General features: G+C 53.3%; 7 protein-coding genes across 7 annotated transcripts; 2 read left to right on the forward strand and 5 right to left on the reverse strand.

Annotated features, from left to right (window-relative positions):
• Nucleotides 1-408: 408 nt before the first annotated feature.
• On the reverse strand, nucleotides 409-1427 carry J4E88_000698 (uncharacterized protein; the record flags this gene model as incomplete). The annotated part of the gene is made up of 3 exons (XM_049394372.1): nucleotides 409-985; nucleotides 1097-1341; nucleotides 1392-1427. 3 exons carry the CDS (start codon nucleotides 1425-1427, stop codon nucleotides 409-411), a joined length of 858 nt encoding a protein of 285 aa, XP_049260201.1.
• A 1000-nt stretch (nucleotides 1428-2427) lies between these two features.
• On the reverse strand, nucleotides 2428-3580 carry NMT1 (glycylpeptide N-tetradecanoyltransferase; the record flags this gene model as incomplete). The annotated part of the gene is made up of 3 exons (XM_049394373.1): nucleotides 2428-3348; nucleotides 3395-3497; nucleotides 3546-3580. 3 exons carry the CDS (start codon nucleotides 3578-3580, stop codon nucleotides 2428-2430), a joined length of 1059 nt encoding a protein of 352 aa, XP_049260202.1.
• Nucleotides 3581-6100: 2520 nt separating this feature from the next.
• On the reverse strand, nucleotides 6101-6592 carry J4E88_000700 (uncharacterized protein; the record flags this gene model as incomplete). The annotated part of the gene is made up of 1 exon (XM_049394374.1): nucleotides 6101-6592. One exon carries the CDS (start codon nucleotides 6590-6592, stop codon nucleotides 6101-6103), a length of 492 nt encoding a protein of 163 aa, XP_049260203.1.
• A 1251-nt stretch (nucleotides 6593-7843) lies between these two features.
• On the forward strand, nucleotides 7844-9778 carry J4E88_000701 (uncharacterized protein; the record flags this gene model as incomplete). The annotated part of the gene is made up of 1 exon (XM_049394375.1): nucleotides 7844-9778. The coding sequence occupies one exon, from the start codon at nucleotides 7844-7846 to the stop codon at nucleotides 9776-9778; it is 1935 nt and encodes a 644-aa protein (XP_049260204.1).
• A 388-nt stretch (nucleotides 9779-10166) lies between these two features.
• On the reverse strand, nucleotides 10167-11918 carry J4E88_000702 (uncharacterized protein; the record flags this gene model as incomplete). Its single annotated transcript, XM_049394376.1, has 2 exons — nucleotides 10167-11826; nucleotides 11878-11918. 2 exons carry the CDS (start codon nucleotides 11916-11918, stop codon nucleotides 10167-10169), a joined length of 1701 nt encoding a protein of 566 aa, XP_049260205.1.
• Nucleotides 11919-12901: 983 nt separating this feature from the next.
• Nucleotides 12902-13660, reverse strand: J4E88_000703 (uncharacterized protein; the record flags this gene model as incomplete). Its single annotated transcript, XM_049394377.1, has 1 exon — nucleotides 12902-13660. One exon carries the CDS (start codon nucleotides 13658-13660, stop codon nucleotides 12902-12904), a length of 759 nt encoding a protein of 252 aa, XP_049260206.1.
• Nucleotides 13661-15468: 1808 nt separating this feature from the next.
• On the forward strand, nucleotides 15469-16446 carry J4E88_000704 (uncharacterized protein; the record flags this gene model as incomplete). Its single annotated transcript, XM_049394378.1, has 1 exon — nucleotides 15469-16446. The coding sequence occupies one exon, from the start codon at nucleotides 15469-15471 to the stop codon at nucleotides 16444-16446; it is 978 nt and encodes a 325-aa protein (XP_049260207.1).
• Nucleotides 16447-16854: the final 408 nt, after the last annotated feature.

The raw sequence follows: 16854 nt of genomic DNA on the forward strand, positions 1-16854 counted from the left end.
GCAAGATGTGTGACAACAACGGACAAGGTGCACGAATGCGTAGCGTAGGGATCGATACGCGGGGAACGCGGTCGCTTTGGCTGTGATTAAGCATAGTAGTTAGGCATATCTGTTGCGTCCAAGAAGTCAAGCGGAGTCTCTTGGAATCGAGAGCAAACCACAATGGAGAAGAAGCTGTGTCATCGCCGCGTCAAGCTGACATCAAATTGACTATATTCTCCAAAAAGCTTCATGGTGAGTCTGGTAAAGACTTGATGATAAGTAGAAAAATATGACACGCTTTTCCTGCCTCCCTTACTATGCAAGTTCCGTTGACGTCCTGTTGGACCCTACCTTAGTATGAATGCAAGATAGATCATCGTCGCCAAGAGCGTGCCGTGGCCTCATGTTCCGTTTGTCCTGTTGCCCTCAAGCACCGGCTGCAAGTTCTTTCGCTCTCATCTCAAAATATGCTGTCACCTTTTCGATGCCCGCGATCATGTCAGCGGGCATGGGGTCCAGGAGCCTTAGTCGAAAGCCGCTCGGGATATCGGCAAAGGAATCGGCAATGGACACTAGATCCATGGGCTCCCTTGCCTCATCTTCTTCCTTGTTCGTTGCCTTGGCATCAACAGCAGCTGGCTCGGGAAGCTCTTGTCGCGTATCCTCCAACCACTGACCCCAGGAAGGCGCATAGCAAACACTGTATCCGGTGAGTCTCGCAAAGTCCCTCATCTCTGAGAGCACACGTGTTGGAGGTGCGGTCTTGAGGCTGAGTGTGTTGGCCATCTCGGCTCCGATGAGCTTGTACTCGCCTGCGGACAAGTTCTTTTCGAAGGCGAAGAACGTCCCTTGCAGGTCGATGGTCTTGACGTTGGGCTGTTGCTCGTTGACGGTTTTGCCCTCGGTGTGCTTGATGCTCTTGGTGCTCTTAATGCTCTTGGTGCTCTTAATGCTCTTGGTGCTCTTAATGCTCTTGATGCTCTTGAACTGCGGTTTGTTGATCCTGACTGGCTTGGCTCGCTTGCTCTTCAGTTTGTTCTGCTCTCTTACGAGCTCTTCCGAAAGGTAGTCTCGGTATTTATGCTTATAGATCGCGAGCGCGGTCTGAATTCACCATTTGTTTCTCGGCAGTCCGTCGAACAAATGGTCCTTGTTGATTTCCTTTGCCTCGACTACGTTGGGCTGCTTGTCCTTGTTCGGAGAGTTGTAATAGGATGGCTTCAATTTGAACTTATGCTTTGTTGGCATCTTGTTGATGTGAACAGCCATCCAGACCTCGTTGCCTGTGTTAGAGTCTTCGGCGACAAGCATGCGTTTAGAGGCATCAGAAAAGACGTAGTCCTTGAGGTCCTCCTCCAGCTGTTCGCATTAGTGTTGATCCCAAGCGTAACGTGTTGAATGAATCTTACGTAGTAGTCCTTCGTATCTGTGTAGGAAGCGGCCATCTCCTTTTCGATGTTCGGAATCTTGTTGGCTTTTCTCGTTGGCTTTTCTCGTTGGCTTTTCTTGTTGGCTTTTCTTGTTGGCTGTTCCGTGTTGCGTTGGAATTGTGTTAGTAGATAGTAATGATGGAGACAAGTAGGAATCGACGAAAGATGTTGTTGCAATGGTTTAGGAAGGATGGAGCTGAAAAGACGACGAGGTTTCATTCATCACGATCCAAGTGTTTCAAGTGAGAGAAATGAGGTATATTGTACTAGCTTCCTACGTAGATAGGTAATAGAGGCCTTTGTCTAGAGTAAACGTCTAGATAACTAGAAAAATCTCCTATTACTTATAGTTACTAGTAGGGTGTAGGTTGTAATAGACGCGAGCTTATTTAAATCTGCGATAGTAGTACCTGCTTTAGCGATGCTTGCGCCTAGGAAGAGATGCGAGACGCATTTAGAAATTTAGTAGCTGTGATATGTTGTGAGCGTAAAGCCACTGGGTGGCGACTGAACGTGAGACGACCTTGGGAAGCTTACCGCGCAATCGAGAATGGCGCGTGATTGTGACTGCGCACTCGTGAGCAAGAGCCCCCGGAGCCGTTCCTGCCCGACTTCTGAAAAACATATTCCAACTCGCACATCGACGTAGTCTTTGCAATTCTCTGCGTACTTTACACCCGACATATGCGGATCATATGGCGTGATTGTGAACGGCTCGGGCCTGTGCATGGCCATTCACTTATCTCACCAGTGGCGGGAGATGGGCGTCTGGCCGCTGATTAAGTCAGAAACCCTCTGGTTGTGATGAGCATGAGCCCTGGTAAATGACGTAGGCTGTTCGTCACTAGCATCACAGAAGCTACGCACAATGGGCAGTAAAGAGATCTTTGAGCGAGTGACAATTTCATTGTTCATTTCGAGATTATGCTAGCAATAGAACAGCAGCCCAAAGATCTCCGACGCGTTAAGATGGAGCTAATGATTGCATCTCCAAATACAAGTGCCCGGGGACGAATCAAACGGCGGGGGCAGCAGCGCCAACAACGGTCTTGCCAGACATGGTTTCGAGACGCTTGAATCCTCCATGCTGCTTCACACCCTCCTGCAGTTCGACCATCCTCTTCTGATCGCCAGTAGGGTCGTCAGCTTCCTCCTCCAGACCCCAAGCCAAGTACTCGTTCGTGTAGTTGGGCTTGAAACTGTCGTCCAACACACCGAGCCTCTTGCCGTAGCGGGTAACCTTCTCCCAATCGCGCTGAACATTCTGAAGGTCGGGACTGAAGTACGCAAAGCTACGCTCAAAGATCTTGCGGTTGGTAGGCGTGTTCATGGCCGACTTGAAGTTGCAGAACTCCTTCCAGGCTTGATCAGGAGATGCGAGGACGAAGTCGGTCGCGCGCTTGCATGCGCGAAGAAAGGCGCGGACTTTCTCAGGGTTTTCCTCTATGAAAGTGTTGTTACCGATGTAGAGGATGCTGCAGAAGCAGCAGCAGCCGAGTTGAGCGAGCTCATCGATGCGCAGCATCTTCACTTCGTCACGCGAGCGGTTCTGGCTCACGAGCCACTCTTCAAGCTCGACCATCTGGACGTTTTCGAGACCGACGCCGGCGTCGATTTCGCCGGTGATGATGGAACGGGTCACGTTCATGCCAACACGGACGGCCTGGTAGTCGTCAGGCGACATGCCGTAGTGTGCCGTGAGCTCGTCGAGCTGGATCTTGCCAAACTCGCCGACGTAGCCGATCTTCTTGCCCTTGAGGGTGGTGAAGTCGGGAGTGATACCGGAAGACGTCAGGTACACGACGCCAGTGAACGGCTCGTTGAGCAGAGAGCCGACTGACTGAACCGGGAAGCCACGGGCAGCAGCAGCAAGAGTATGGATCATGGCCTTGAAGCCGAGATCGACCTTTCCAGATCCAATGATCTCGGTGACGTCCTATTATGGTAAGCTCATGTGGTCAAACGGCTACTATCGACCATACACTGGGGTCATTGGGCTCAAGGAGAGCGACTTTGATGCCTTCATCCTTGAAGTATCCCTTGCTCTGAGCAAGATAGAGAGGAGCGTGGTATGGCGTAGCGTGCCTGTTCACGATCAGTATACACCCCGTTTGATCAAGATGCAAAGCGCACCAGTTGGTCAAGAAGGTGATCTTATCAGTCGACATCTTGACTTGGGTGCAGAAGCTGAGCTAGTCAGTACGCCAACATAGCGGGGAAGGGGTCATAATGAAGCAGCAATAGTCCTTCGCGCTGGAATTATCCAGATCAAGTTTGAACGGTATGATCTCAGAACAAGCCATCAGCGATCAGATCCTGTAAAGGGATTTGAGTCGCTGATGACTTGAACACCCGCCATGCTTTGCTTCTGATGGTTGAGATGGGTACCTGATGATGCCATGCTGGGCACCTGTTACTTGACCGAGATGCAATTCTGGTGTGCGAAGAGCGAGGCCGAATAGGCTTCGCTTTGCTGGTTCGATGATAGCATCGTACCAAAGTGGGTTGTATTGGGTTGGTGAAAGTTGAGTGTGTGTGATAGGGAACAGTTGAGGAACGATTGAGGACTCAGTGCGAGACTACGGCTAGAGCCGGCTACTTATACCTTACTTCTCATACTGTCGACTGAGGTCATGTATGGATAAATTGCTCACTGTAGGTGCATGTGTTGGGACATGGTGGGGCAATGAGGGGTACACTTCCCGCGTGGGTCAAAACACATCACTGAACCACAACACGCGTCTCACCATGCAGACGGGATGTCTTGGAGCAATCTTCATTCGTTCAGATTCAAGTACGGATTATCCGTAAGCCGTGGCTCTAACTTGGGTGGTCGGTCTAGGTTTGCTGAACCACGTCCTCGGGAACTCACACGACGATCTTTTCTTTCTCCAGCGAACGGAATACTCCATAGAGATAGCTGCGTCGCGCCAAAACCAAACGAGTAAGAAGAAACATTTGTGTACTGCTTCAATTCCTTGAGCCGATGTTTTACGTGTCATTGAGGCGACAGCCAATGACACGTACTATGACCAAGACCTCCGCTCCGAAAATCGGGAGTATGATGAATCGTGAGTATCTTGCAGATGTACGGAGTTGTGGATTGGAACAAATTGGTTGGGACGCATTGGGATGCCATCGGAATTATAACGCTACCATTCTTTCTTGCAACCACCCGTTTAAGCCCTGCCACATCGAGCTATCCATGTCTTTATCTTCTAATTTCTGGCAGAAGTGCCTCAAAGCCTCGCACCTCTGCTTAATCCATTCTATCTTCTCCTCTTCGCGACCACCCTTCATCTTTCCAGCAATAGCGTGTGCTACCTTTGCTTCGCATACTGGGCACAGATATGGCGGTTGTCTTACATCTTCCTTCATGCTACCTGTACCCTGCATATTACACGCATAGTATACACAATGGTCCAGCGCGAAACAATGTCCTAGCTCATGTGACACGGTACGCGCGAGACGTGAGAACCAAAGCGCCTGGACTTCTTGCACCGATGATGTAGGCTTATATGTTGTCGCGGCCTGGGTAGCCGCTTTCATCGCCCCACTCTTGCTTAGTTCTTTCTGTTTCTTCGTCGCAGGTTTTGCCTTTACATCCTCTACAGCACATAATTCATCGACAAAGGTTTTGCAATGACTCCACGGCCATATGTGGTTTCGGTCGATCTCCTCTCCTTTTCGTGCATCCAGTATTGGATTATATCGCGCAGTCTGCACGACAGCCACTCTACTGCCTCCATACGCCCTGCCACAGCAGAAGTCGTCATCTTCGGACTCGTAAATGTCGTGGTCGACTAGAAGTACCATTGCATAAGCGTCGTCGGGAAGGATTGAAATGGCTGCATCGAGGATGTCGTCTAGATTCAGTTGAGCAGGGAAAGCGGTGTCTGGCGCAGGGCGGACGCGGATTCTGGTACAACGATCTCCATGTGATAGACCGATGTACTTCAGCAGAGCGGCACTTCGACAGCCCTTGGCGGACTTGGTATTGGAGCCCCATGATGTCCAGGTCAATGGCGTGGGGAAGAGGCGAACAGGCACATCGTGATAAAATGCGGTGAGATAGTCGACGAAGTGATCCGCAGATGGAGGAGATGGTCTGGCGCTACCCTCGCCTTTGACTTCATCACAACCAGTGGGTACTACCCAGTGCCTCATAAAGTCCGCCTTAAGACTGATCCCAGGCACTTGCGCCGCATACAACTTATCCCTTTTTGGCGCCGTTGAAAGTTTATTCCTACACTCCTCGTCCAGCCATTCCTTCGTACTCTGCGGTAAAGAATCTGGATCATAGTTGAGCTCGTCGTGAGGTAGGACTAGAGGAGCGGGAAATGTTCCAATGGGATGATCCTTGACACCCTTCGGCGCTCTTCCAGTTGTCGTTTCTGCTCCTGCGCGTGCTGCGGCATCCGGCTGTTCATATCCAGCTAACTCTGCGAAGGGCGATGGATTTAGTTGTAGAACGGTGTGCTTGCATGCCATAGCGGGTGTCAGTACGAAACGGAATGAAAAGAATGAAAGAAGAAGGAATAAGGATAGGGACTGCTGCCTGGATGGCGGCTGTTTGTCTTGGACGCTAGGCAAACCCCCGCGATTCATGTCTACACCCTCGCTTCATGCCGCCGGGCCATCGTGCCTCGTTCTCTCCTTCCAGCCCCTGTGCACCTTCGACCGAACTTTCACCACAGTGGGTCGTTCCTTCCCCAGTATAACAAACTTCCCCCAATCGCCAAGCTGTTGAAGATGCCAACGTAGTGACCCGCGATCTTGTCCTTTGCTCCATACGCGCTGACAATCACCGTGTCCGCGACGGTTGCGACTAAGCCCGCCATGACCGCAACTCCCAAGCTCCTCCTGTCTCGCAGTACCAGACCAAAGACTGCCAATAGGACGCCGTTCTGCACGTTGCGCGCTGCTATTGCTGCAACCAGGGCTTTCTTGGTATTCTGATCCTCGTCGTAGGTGCTTTCGGTATTGCTGGAGCGTTTTGCGGATGCGGGCGATGTGTCGGACTCGGCCGAGATGGGCAGACCGTAGCCATCAGCGAAGAAGGAAGGGTTTCGTAGACCTGTTATTCCGAAAGGGACGATCTCGAGGGTTGCGATGAAGAGCGCGAGGCATTCCGCTGGCGGAGGTAGGTGGTGGAAGAGGTTGCGGGCTTGAGTCGTCATGGTGGCGGACTGGTTTGACCGTCAGGATGGTCTCGGAAAGGGTTGCAGCGCTGCAAGGCTTGAGAAACGGGACGAGACATGATGTAGTCTTATAGAAAGAGATGCCATCGATGCAGGAGAGATGTAGGTGTATGTAGACTTCCTTGAACTCCCATTGGCTGACGAGTTCGGACTTCGGATGCGGGGATCGCAGGGCTGTCGCGTCGACGCGTCTTCCGCCCCATCGCTTCGCGCCTCATAGCTTCCACAACGAGTGAACACCACTGTAAAGATGAATTAAGATTACTACTTCGATTCCCCTGACAACATCTCGCAGTGAAGACATCCAGGCACGCGTTGCAGTGAACCACGCCCCGGGCGATACCGGCTTCTCCTCCTCACCTAGCGAGCGCGCTGTAATGTCGAATGAAGGGGAAAGATGCTTTCACGAGAAAGAAAGCGTGAATGAACACATAGGCGCCCTGAAAAGAGATGGAGAGTGAAGATTGACTTCCATCAAATCTGGACTTGGAGTGCATAGGGAAACAGTGTCGTTGAGGCATCATGGCTGAGTGCATACCGGGAGGCGTATATGTGCTATCACTCCTTCACTCGGAGGGGATGAGTGGGTATATTGGCTCGCAGTAGTGATTATCTTGGGATTGGACGAGGGCTACTTCCTTGGAGCGGATAGGCACATGGCAAACTCGTCTATCCGCGGTTTCGTCCTATCAGAGGTTCGTCATCTCAAATATCAGCGCACGTAAACGCATCGCTACCATGATTTGCCTGGAATTGTGAAAGGCTTTGGAAGCGGTACAATGCTTGTCTGCATGTGCGGTGAAACTCGGTTTAACTTTTGACAGCTCAACTGCGCCTGCTCTCTGTCGAAATTTCCCTCGTGTGGCGCTCTTTCCTTCCAAGGTTGTCTTCACTCGACCCTCAACACCACGGAAAGCTTGGACTCGCCTCGCACACTTCCGCCTTCACACGCACCTCTCAATTTTGCTAGCCGCTCCCTCCCCAGTACATAATCCGCCCTCCCTCACCTTTCTTCTTCCTCTCTCCACACTCGCTCCTCAACTGCGCAGCTACAGCTCTTGCGTTCCGAAGCCCCGACCGCCAAAATCTTCTGTCGACCTTGCGCAATTTGAGCCTTCCCTAGGCGATCTGTGTCTATCAAGCGAGCTTCGCCCTCACCTCCGCCTCCCACACCTCACGAGCCGCGACCCAACCCCCAACTCCTACCCTTTCGTCAAGCGATCACACAAAATGGCGACGGCTCCTTCCTTCTGGGCTGCTGGCGGCAGTAAGATCAAGTCCGCCGAGTCTCCAAACCCCAAGATTGCAGAGGCGCCGCCCAAGTCGAAACCGGACCCTCAACAGAAGAAGGGCCTGGTACTGAAGGGTATGACTAACGGCCAGACCACCAACGGCGCATCGAACGGTCTTTACCCAAAGGCCGCCACTGGCAAGAAGACCAACTGGGCCGACGAGGACGATGACGATAACACATTCATCGCCGAGTTCATGAGCCAAGATCCCAAGATCGCCACTCTCGAGACCACTGTTGCTCTCAAAGAGGAGCGTGTCAAGGAGTTGGACGCGCTGGTCGAGACCAAGACGCTTCGCATCGCGGAGCTGGAAGGCGCAGTCCAAGACAAGGACGCCCACATTGGCGATCTCGAGACGGAGATCCAAAAGAAAGATGTCGAAATCGAGAAGCTCAAGAAGGTGAATGGTGACCAGCTCGCTCACAACCAGGAGCTTCTGCGCGAGGCTGGAGATAAAGACAGCCAGATGAAACATATGAAGGCCGAGCTTGAAGAGAAGGCTTCGGCCATCGACGACCATGAGCAAGCAAAGAAGGCTGCCACCATCAGCAGCCTCGAGCAAGAGTCGGCCGCACTCGTCCCCGTCCCCACAAACGACGAGGTGACCACCGAGGATGCACCCAAGGACGGAGTCTCAGAGAGCACAAAGTCCAATGGTACTGGTGTCGTTACCGCGACGGAGACCAAGACTAAGAAGGCCGCATCTGTGGCTTCTGATTCTGATAGCTTCGAGATCGTCGATGCTTCTATGACTGAGGAGGTCAAAGACGAGAACCCTGCACCCGCGGTCACTAAGCAGTCCGAGGAGACCAAAACGGCTAAGAACACCAGCGGCCCATCGCTCGTCACATCCGCATTCCCCAATTTCGTGACGAAGGAGACACTGAAGGTTGTCCCTCCGGCCCCGAAGCCCAAGACCCTGACATTTGGCATTGATATGTCCAAATACGGGAAGAAGCCAGTCGCGTCGGCTGCTGCGAAGATTCCACCTGTATCGTCGCCCGTTGCCGAGCTCACCGGCCATACCACACCCTGGGGCCACTCGTCTAGACATGCGCGTGACAAGACCGGTGCTATGCCTGAACTCAACCCTTCGGCTGACATCCGTCACATGTCACACGGACAGCGCGTAGTATTTGGTAACGGTCCTGAGGTTATTGTCAAGCTTGGAGAGGCGAAGCTGGCTAGTATTCCTAAGTACGTTCTGATGCAGTGCTCGAACAAAGCTTACAAGCACTTCACTGCCAACCCCGATGCGACCTCTTGGGTCCTTCCCGCTGGTTCCATGGACGCCGATGCTGCGACGGCGCATCTCAAGTGGATGGACGAGATGACGTACCAGAGCAGGGTCTACTCTGTCCGACTCCAGACTGAGACGGTGTACGATAAGAAGAACCTCCACATCTGCCGCGCTGCCCGCGTCCTAGGTCTCAACAATACGTACGTGGCCCAGTTTACCAAGCAGTTCTGCGACCGCATCCGCGCCCAGGATGTGTCGTTCGAGTTCATGGACCTTCTTTGCCAGTTGGCGTACCCGGAAAACGACCCGGTCTTCGACTGCATGGTCCACAACCTTGTCAACCAGAAGAAGGTTGGCAACGCCAAGGGCGCGGCCGATTTGGAGAAGCTGATGGCCAAGCATCAGTCCCTGAAGGAGAAGGTGGAGAAGATTGAGAAGCGGATTGGAGGTCGTCCACGCAAGACCTGGAATTCGCCTGAGGGTAGTGCTCGTGGTGGGAGCAACGACCGCAGCGGCGGCAAGGGTGGAAACCGTGGCAAGTCAGCACCGCGCAATCCGCCTGTTGCACCAGCGCCTGGCAACAAGCCGGTTACTCTTGCGCCGGGTGACGCATTGTTCACCACTCTCCACTAGGTCAGCCTAGTGACATGACGCGGTGTACGGGAGGGAGGGATGGAGTACACCGTGGAAAAAAAGACCGATGATTGACGACTTCGGCGACGCGAGCGCATTCCAATGCGTTCAAGCGAGCGAGAGTACTGTCTGCTGTTTAGTTCTTTGCATCTACAGCGGGAAAAAATGGGTATATAGAGCGAAAGCTTGATTCATTGATAACGCAGTATAGGATGTCTGGGCGTATCTTCAACGCCATCAACGAATGTCAGGTAGTTATAGTTGGTAATATCATCGATGGACACAAACACCTTGCATTCGTGACCCGTATTGTGCAGCAAACGCATGAACATGTCTCGTTGGAAGTTGTTTGTCTCTTTGATTCCATCGTCATAGCCGAGTGTATGTTCTAACATCTACATTCTACACCCTTCCGACTCACACAAAGATACTTGACGCCCTTGTACGGCGTGACACCACTGCCCAGACCTTTACTCTTCTTCTGGTCTACATTCAGACTCTCCACCTTGATCCCACTCGGCAACCAGCCTTTAACGGAGAAGCTGATGGTTGCGCAGCTCGGCATGAGGACTTTGTTTACCTGTTTGATCTTCGCATCACTGTCCGGCTTGGCTACGCTCAACGAAGAATGCGCAGGTAAAGTGACCTGTGTGCCCTGATCATCATCGTAATCGTATGTCGACGTCGCGAACGATACAGGCCCTCCGGCGTCCAAGGCATCCTCCGCAGACGGGTCATCCTGCCCAATTACAGTTCCGCGCAATGTAGCCGTCGCACCGACCCCTCCTCCGCGGTCTTGCGACATGAGATTGCTTATCTCGCGACTGCTAATGCGCCATTCTATTGCCCTGTCTCCAGGCGCGTAGCCTGCATCTCCTGTTCCGCGCGCGACGCGCAGATCCGCGACGTTCCTGACGGAGGCTGGAAGCGGGATGTGGATGGTCATTTCTTCGATCGCAGGGGCGGACGTGGTTCCTGTCGAGGAGGATACGCGTCCCAGGCTAGCTTTCGCAGCGCTGGGTTGGGAGGGCTTGTTTCCGCTGAAGCGTGGGTTGAGTTGGAGTTTAACTTCGAAGTCTGTGCCGGTCGGGCCGAGGGAGGGGTGGACGGATACTGTAGCTGGTATGTTTAGTTTTGGACTTGAGGTTTTCGCGTTCTTCTCTGTGGAGAAGGCATCTAGTGCTGCAGAGCCCAGCAGATCCACTTCGTACCCAGCGAGCACGAAGCGACCATCTGGCGGTACGAAGGAAAGTTCACCTGGTCTCGCTTTCCACTGGTTGAGTCTGACACAGGGATGGAAGACAGGGAGTGAGACTGCGTTCTGTATGCCGCCCGCGCATCCCAAATGTAGTATGAGATCAGGTATTCCGGAGACCTTTGCCGTGAAAGCGATCGTACCGTTGGCCATCGCGGCTAGAGGGCGACCAGATGGTGACAAGGTGACCTCTAGTGTTTCCACAATATCCACATACATCTCATTGCTCGTATGCCTGACGTTCGCTCTTCTCCATGGCACCGGTGAGCCTGTCTGACTTGAGGTTGGTGATGGTCCCAATCGTGGGCTTGCTCTTCCACCGCCTAGACCAAATGCTCCGGTAGCAGAGGGTGCGAGCGAGCTCGGTGTCGAAGAAGGCAGTCCCACTCCTCCCAGCAGACTCTTGAGTAGATTCGGCGCCTCCACGACATCTCTCAGCGCGTTCGGTTCTGTATTCGCGATGATCCCGCCATCCACCATCTCGCTGAGTAGTTGTGCGACGACATCGTAGTTTCCCTCGATCTTGCTCGCCAGCAGTGGTGACCCCAGGAAGTCCTCGAGGACGTCGGTCAGGCGGTGGAGGAAGGTGAGGACGGCGAGGGGATCGGTGTCTGCTGATGCCGGGCACAGGAACAGAAGCTGATCTTGTATTATGCTGTATAGTAGCGTCGGTGGGTTGGTGTTGGGCAGATATATCAGCGGTGGCCGGGGGGCGGGATGCGCGAGATAGAGAGGTAGCAGGACGGAGGATGGAGGCGGGCGGTTGAGGTATGTGTGTTCGAGGAGTGGAGTGCTGAAGATGTTAGAGAGGGATGACGTAATCGCCAGAACAGTCAAGTCTTACTTGTGCTCATCAAAGATGTAGAGAGCTTCGATGGCGCTCATGGTGGAAAATGTCAGCTGCGAGCCATGCGCGTGGGAAGACGTGAGGTCCGCGCCGTGGGGCAGTTTGGGCGGGGAGCTTCCGGAGCTAGAAAGATCCCTGCATGGCTAGCATGTCATCCATAATTCTGGTTACAAGATCTTTACACGATACCTAGATAGAGCCAGAGTTTTGCATCTGAGTTAGTCGCTGGGCTGTCTGTCTAGCGTCGCGATAATGGCACTGCCACCTCCTTCCGCGCCGACCTTCAAAGAGGCTCTCAAGAATGACAGAGCGGAATTTGAAGATTGCACTCCATGTCGCGTAGTCGGTATTGTACTCTAGAACACACTGTATCTACCTCAGTACTGACATGGTTGTTAGGGAGCGCTACATTTCTGGGCCTCGGCGCCTTCACGTACGTCTCGGGCCATTCACAGATCAAAGCCAACGAAGCCGCGATACGAGCCAGCAAAAGCATGTTCGGAATGCGGAGTAGGGGAATGGCAATAACAGGAACAAGCGCCGTCATGGTGGGCCTGGGGTTATATCGGTGGTTTGCATAATGGGAGGGATACAAGGAGACGCTTGAAGGTCACAAGCCTGGAACGTATACCTAGGTATTGTAGGTGGAAAGACTCGAGTACAAACTCGGGCATGCATCGGCGTTTAGGGGTCACATCTTCACGAACGAGATGAGTCACCGCATATGGCATACAACATTTGAGGACATGTAATGATGGTATTAACACCCTCCAAAAAAACGCTATCTACTTCCACCCCCGAATGATGTCCCACCCCGTAGAAAATGCGAAAAGGTATATAGCCTCCGAAATCAATAACACCACAGAATGCGTCTAGTAAGCCTCCCCCAATGCGTATGAAAAATGATCCACTAGCCCTGTGCGCCGTCTGGGTATGATGCAAGTAGTCGTGATTCGTCGAACAGTCGTTCGTGTCATTGCCTGGAGTTCGATGACAGGTCCTCAGGCTTCGAGCTGCAGTGCTATGACATGCGTCCGCGCTTGGATCCTCCACCTGATGAGCCGTCTCGCCGGTCGTTGAAGCCATCGACGTTGAAGAAGTCGTTCATGAGTCGTCTCTTTTGCCCTGCACCGTTTCCTAGTTGGAAGAGGTTCTGAGCGGCGGATCGTTGGAGGTTTCGGGTAGACGAGCGGTTCGTGGGGCGGCGAGAAGCAGGGAAAGCGCGGCGGGCGGCAGCTGACATGTCGGCGGCAGCAGTTTCGTTTGGTGAATCAGAGGGTAGAGCTTGTGCGGCAGAGAACTCGAAGATGTGGTGTAGCGGCGACATGTCGGCCTCGGTCGTAGAAGCTTCCATCTGGAGGGGCGGCGCAGAGTCAGAGCGTGTCTCCGTGACCGTCGTGGGTGCCAGCGTGCGTGAGTCGTCCATGCCGTGGGTTCGGTCCATGATGGGTGATGAGCTTCTGGCGCGGTTGTTGTCGAGGTATTCGTCGTCGCTGTCGCTGCTCGTCTGCTTGGGCAAGCTCCCGTCTAGTCGTTCCGTGGCCCACTGCCGTATTCGCCAGCCCTCGCCGTCGCCCACACCAATATTCTCCTTGTCGAGGAAGGTGAGCAGCTCATCGAGAGCCTCCTGGTAGCCGTCGGTACGGGCCCTGTCGATGTCGGCAAGCGCGGACTTGTACAGGTGCGTCACGTTGAGGGCAGCGGTGCGGAAGGACTGGTGCACATCGTGCTGCCCTCTTGTCTTGGGCAGCGACTTGTTGAGGCTGCGCATCGAGTCCATGGTGGTTGTTTGAGCTGTCGGCGGCAGGTGCGATGGTGTCAAATCTTTGTCGGGCTCCACTGCGTTGTGGCCGGTGTTCGGCACCCGCGGGCGATGCAACCGTGATGGGGAGCGTGATGGAAGAAAAAGAGTAGATGAAGCCGATAAGGTGAACGAGAGTGCTGTTCACTCGGAAGGAGCGTGGCTTCTCGTCGCTCGCTGGGTTGAGGTCGTGCGCTGCTCCTGGACTCGCGGGGTTGACGCTATCACGGGCTCTTAGCTCCGGGCTAGGCCCTGACAGCATGTGCCACCCTTCACCCGTCCCCGTCAACATCCTTGATTCACAGCCCCAGCTTCCAGTCAGCATGCCATCATGACTTCGCACCTAGAACGCCTTTCTGTCGAGCTTTTCGAGCTCGTTGCAGCCTCTCTCGATATCTCGTCTCACAAAAGCCTTCGTCTTGCATCCAAAAGATGTCGCTTCCTCACCCATTCTGTATTTGTAGAACGCGCTTTCTCCCGGCTAAAGACTACTCTTGGACCACCCTCTCTCAACCGTCTCGTCAACCTGGCGCAGTCGCCTCATTTCCGTGGTTCTGTCAAAGTCCTACAGATCCAGCTCCTGACATCAGCGGAGTATAGTGTCCTCGCTGCTATTAGCCGTGTCGGCAGGTTTCCGCCACCCAAACGATTCCCCAGGGTACCTGGCATCCAAGACAAAGATATCAAAGACGAAGCACCCACATTCACATATGTCGTGGAATGCGAGTATCCAACCCGCTTGTACGATGGCCTTGTTCGAGCATTGCGAGGCTTCACCAACTTGACGGCCATTCACTTCCATCCGAGGGGATCCCAGCTCGCGGAATCCAGCAGTCTGCTTTCCGCAACCGATTGCCTATTTCGTAGTAGATGCTTTCAGGTCGTCATGGACGCCATCGTTAACAGCGAGGTCCGTCTGAGCGAGTTTCGTATGGCCAAGTGCAAGCGTGGGACTGCGTTACATAAAGAGGCCATCCTACCATTCTCAGCACTCCAAATACCTACGCAATCTCTGAGGACACTACACTATCGCTTTGCGCACCTCAAGGTTCTCACTCTCTCTGCTTTGTCTATAAACGATGACCTCTCTCGCACACCTGGTTGGCAGAATGGGGTCGGAAATATCGTTGCCACTGCACCAAAGTTGAAAAGCTTCACGATGAGTCTAGATCGGACTAACTATGCCGCAGCCATCGTTCACCACATGGTTGCTTCTTGCACTTGCCTTAAGCTAGAAGTACTCCAGCTCATGTTCTGCGCATTGCATGGAAACGACCTAGTCGCTATTATTAGGAGTCAGTCTACGACATTGCGACGAGCTGTATTCTCCGACCTTCGCCTTGTGACTGGCACTTGGTCGTCAGTATTACACGCTCTAAAGGAGTGTGGGAATCTCGAACATCTGCGCTTCAGCTCGCACTCCGGGGCAGAGCATCCAGTTCGACGTCTGGACGTGGCCCGAGGACAACGTACAATGACCGATATGGTGGATGAGTTCATCGCCGTTCTCGATACTACAGCAGGTGCTTCTAACTCACAAGAAAGTGGCTTCGTTGACCCTCATCATCACGCTGGTCTGTCATTGGCCAGGACCAGTACCACAGTACCAAGTGAATGAGAGACTTACCCACGGTTACCAAACTACACCACTCTGCTCTTGCGTTGTCGTTAATCAACGCCCATTCGGCTCACTACTATCACAATCCATCTGACTGAAATTCTGGTTTCCACCCACCTCGACGCAACACGACTTGATACACTCCTCAACCGTATCGGTCACGCTGAAAATGGCACCCATGTCCCAACTCTCGAAGGCGGACGTCCGCCTATTTTTGCGACAGCTCCAGGTCAATTCTGCCGACGTGACCAAGTGGGAACCCATGATGCGCCTTTCCCTGCTGCGCGGTGGGCTCATCGATTTTACAATTTATGGCCGCCGTGTAGCATCAGCGCCTCGTCTTGCTTTGATGGCTGTATCTCAGAGCGCTCTTGCCTTCCTCGCCAAGCATCCTTGCGCACCAGCAATCAACTTCACCTTCGACGTACCCGCTGTACAGCTGCGAGGTGGAAATGGCCAGGCAAAACTCGTCTCCGGGAAGTGCAAGATGCGCGAAGCTCAGATCAAGATCCATGAAGCTGCTCTTGTTGCGATCTCACAGTGGCTTACCGCCCTGTGCACACCCGCACTGATGCCTCTTGCCGGAGCAAACTTCTCGATCGAGACGTGCATCCGCTTCATCTGCGTTCACACTCTACACGCGCCAGAGTATGTCCAGCACCTGACCGACAAGTTCATTACGGACGCTGGTAGGCTTGCACTGAGCTCGCAGCAAGTGACAGAGCTTGTCAGGTCGTGCCGCGGTGACAACGACCAATTGCTCATGGGGCTCGCGGAGAAGTTGATTGGGAAAAAGCTCGACGGCCAGCTCGCTCCTAAGCAACTGAGCATGTTCTTGTGCAAGGCAGGCAACGAATTACTGAAGAAGAAGGTCGAGACCCTAGAGAAAGAGATGGGCTTCACGAGTAAAAGGACGGGCCCGAAGGCGGCATTGCAGTCCTGGACTGAGGGATTTCCTTCCTCGTTCCCCACAGCTGCAATCCGTTCCGCGGGGCGGATTCATGAGATCAAAGACCATGAGATAATCGAGATCGACAAAGACGTAATGAAAGTGGATGCAAACGGGTGGCAAGTACCTCGTGCGAAAGAGGAAGCGGCAGCGTCGAAGAGGCAAAAATTGACGCACAACAAGAATGGTAAGAAGTAAGAAATGGTCAAGCTGGAGAGGGCTTGACCGGTTCGAGCTGAAGGCGCTGTGGGTTGTGACCTGGACATCCGAGTCGATCTTTGATCGTCGACCAGGAGTAGTATACAGGTCTAGCACGATGCGTTGATGTCAGTCTCTAACGATGGGCTGCCTGTAAAGATCCTACGTGTACGAAAGAAATTCTCCTCTTCAAACTGAAATGGAAAGAATACCACTGTCTGCTGATGTGCTTACGGGGCTAGACTATTGTGCATCGCCTGGGAAGCTTATACAGGTGATAACTAATGCATCCTAACTCATTTCGCCTCCGCTCGTTCGTGAACGACCTAGATACCGGTCAGTCCCCACCGACTAAGATGATGGCTTTGACTCGGCACACATCACCGAGCGAGATGTCTACACGAACAT

This window comes from Alternaria novae-zelandiae (assembly GCF_023758075.1).
Source record: "Alternaria novae-zelandiae strain BMP 2774 chromosome Unknown scaffold_1, whole genome shotgun sequence".
NCBI lineage: Eukaryota > Fungi > Ascomycota > Dothideomycetes > Pleosporales > Pleosporaceae > Alternaria > Alternaria novae-zelandiae.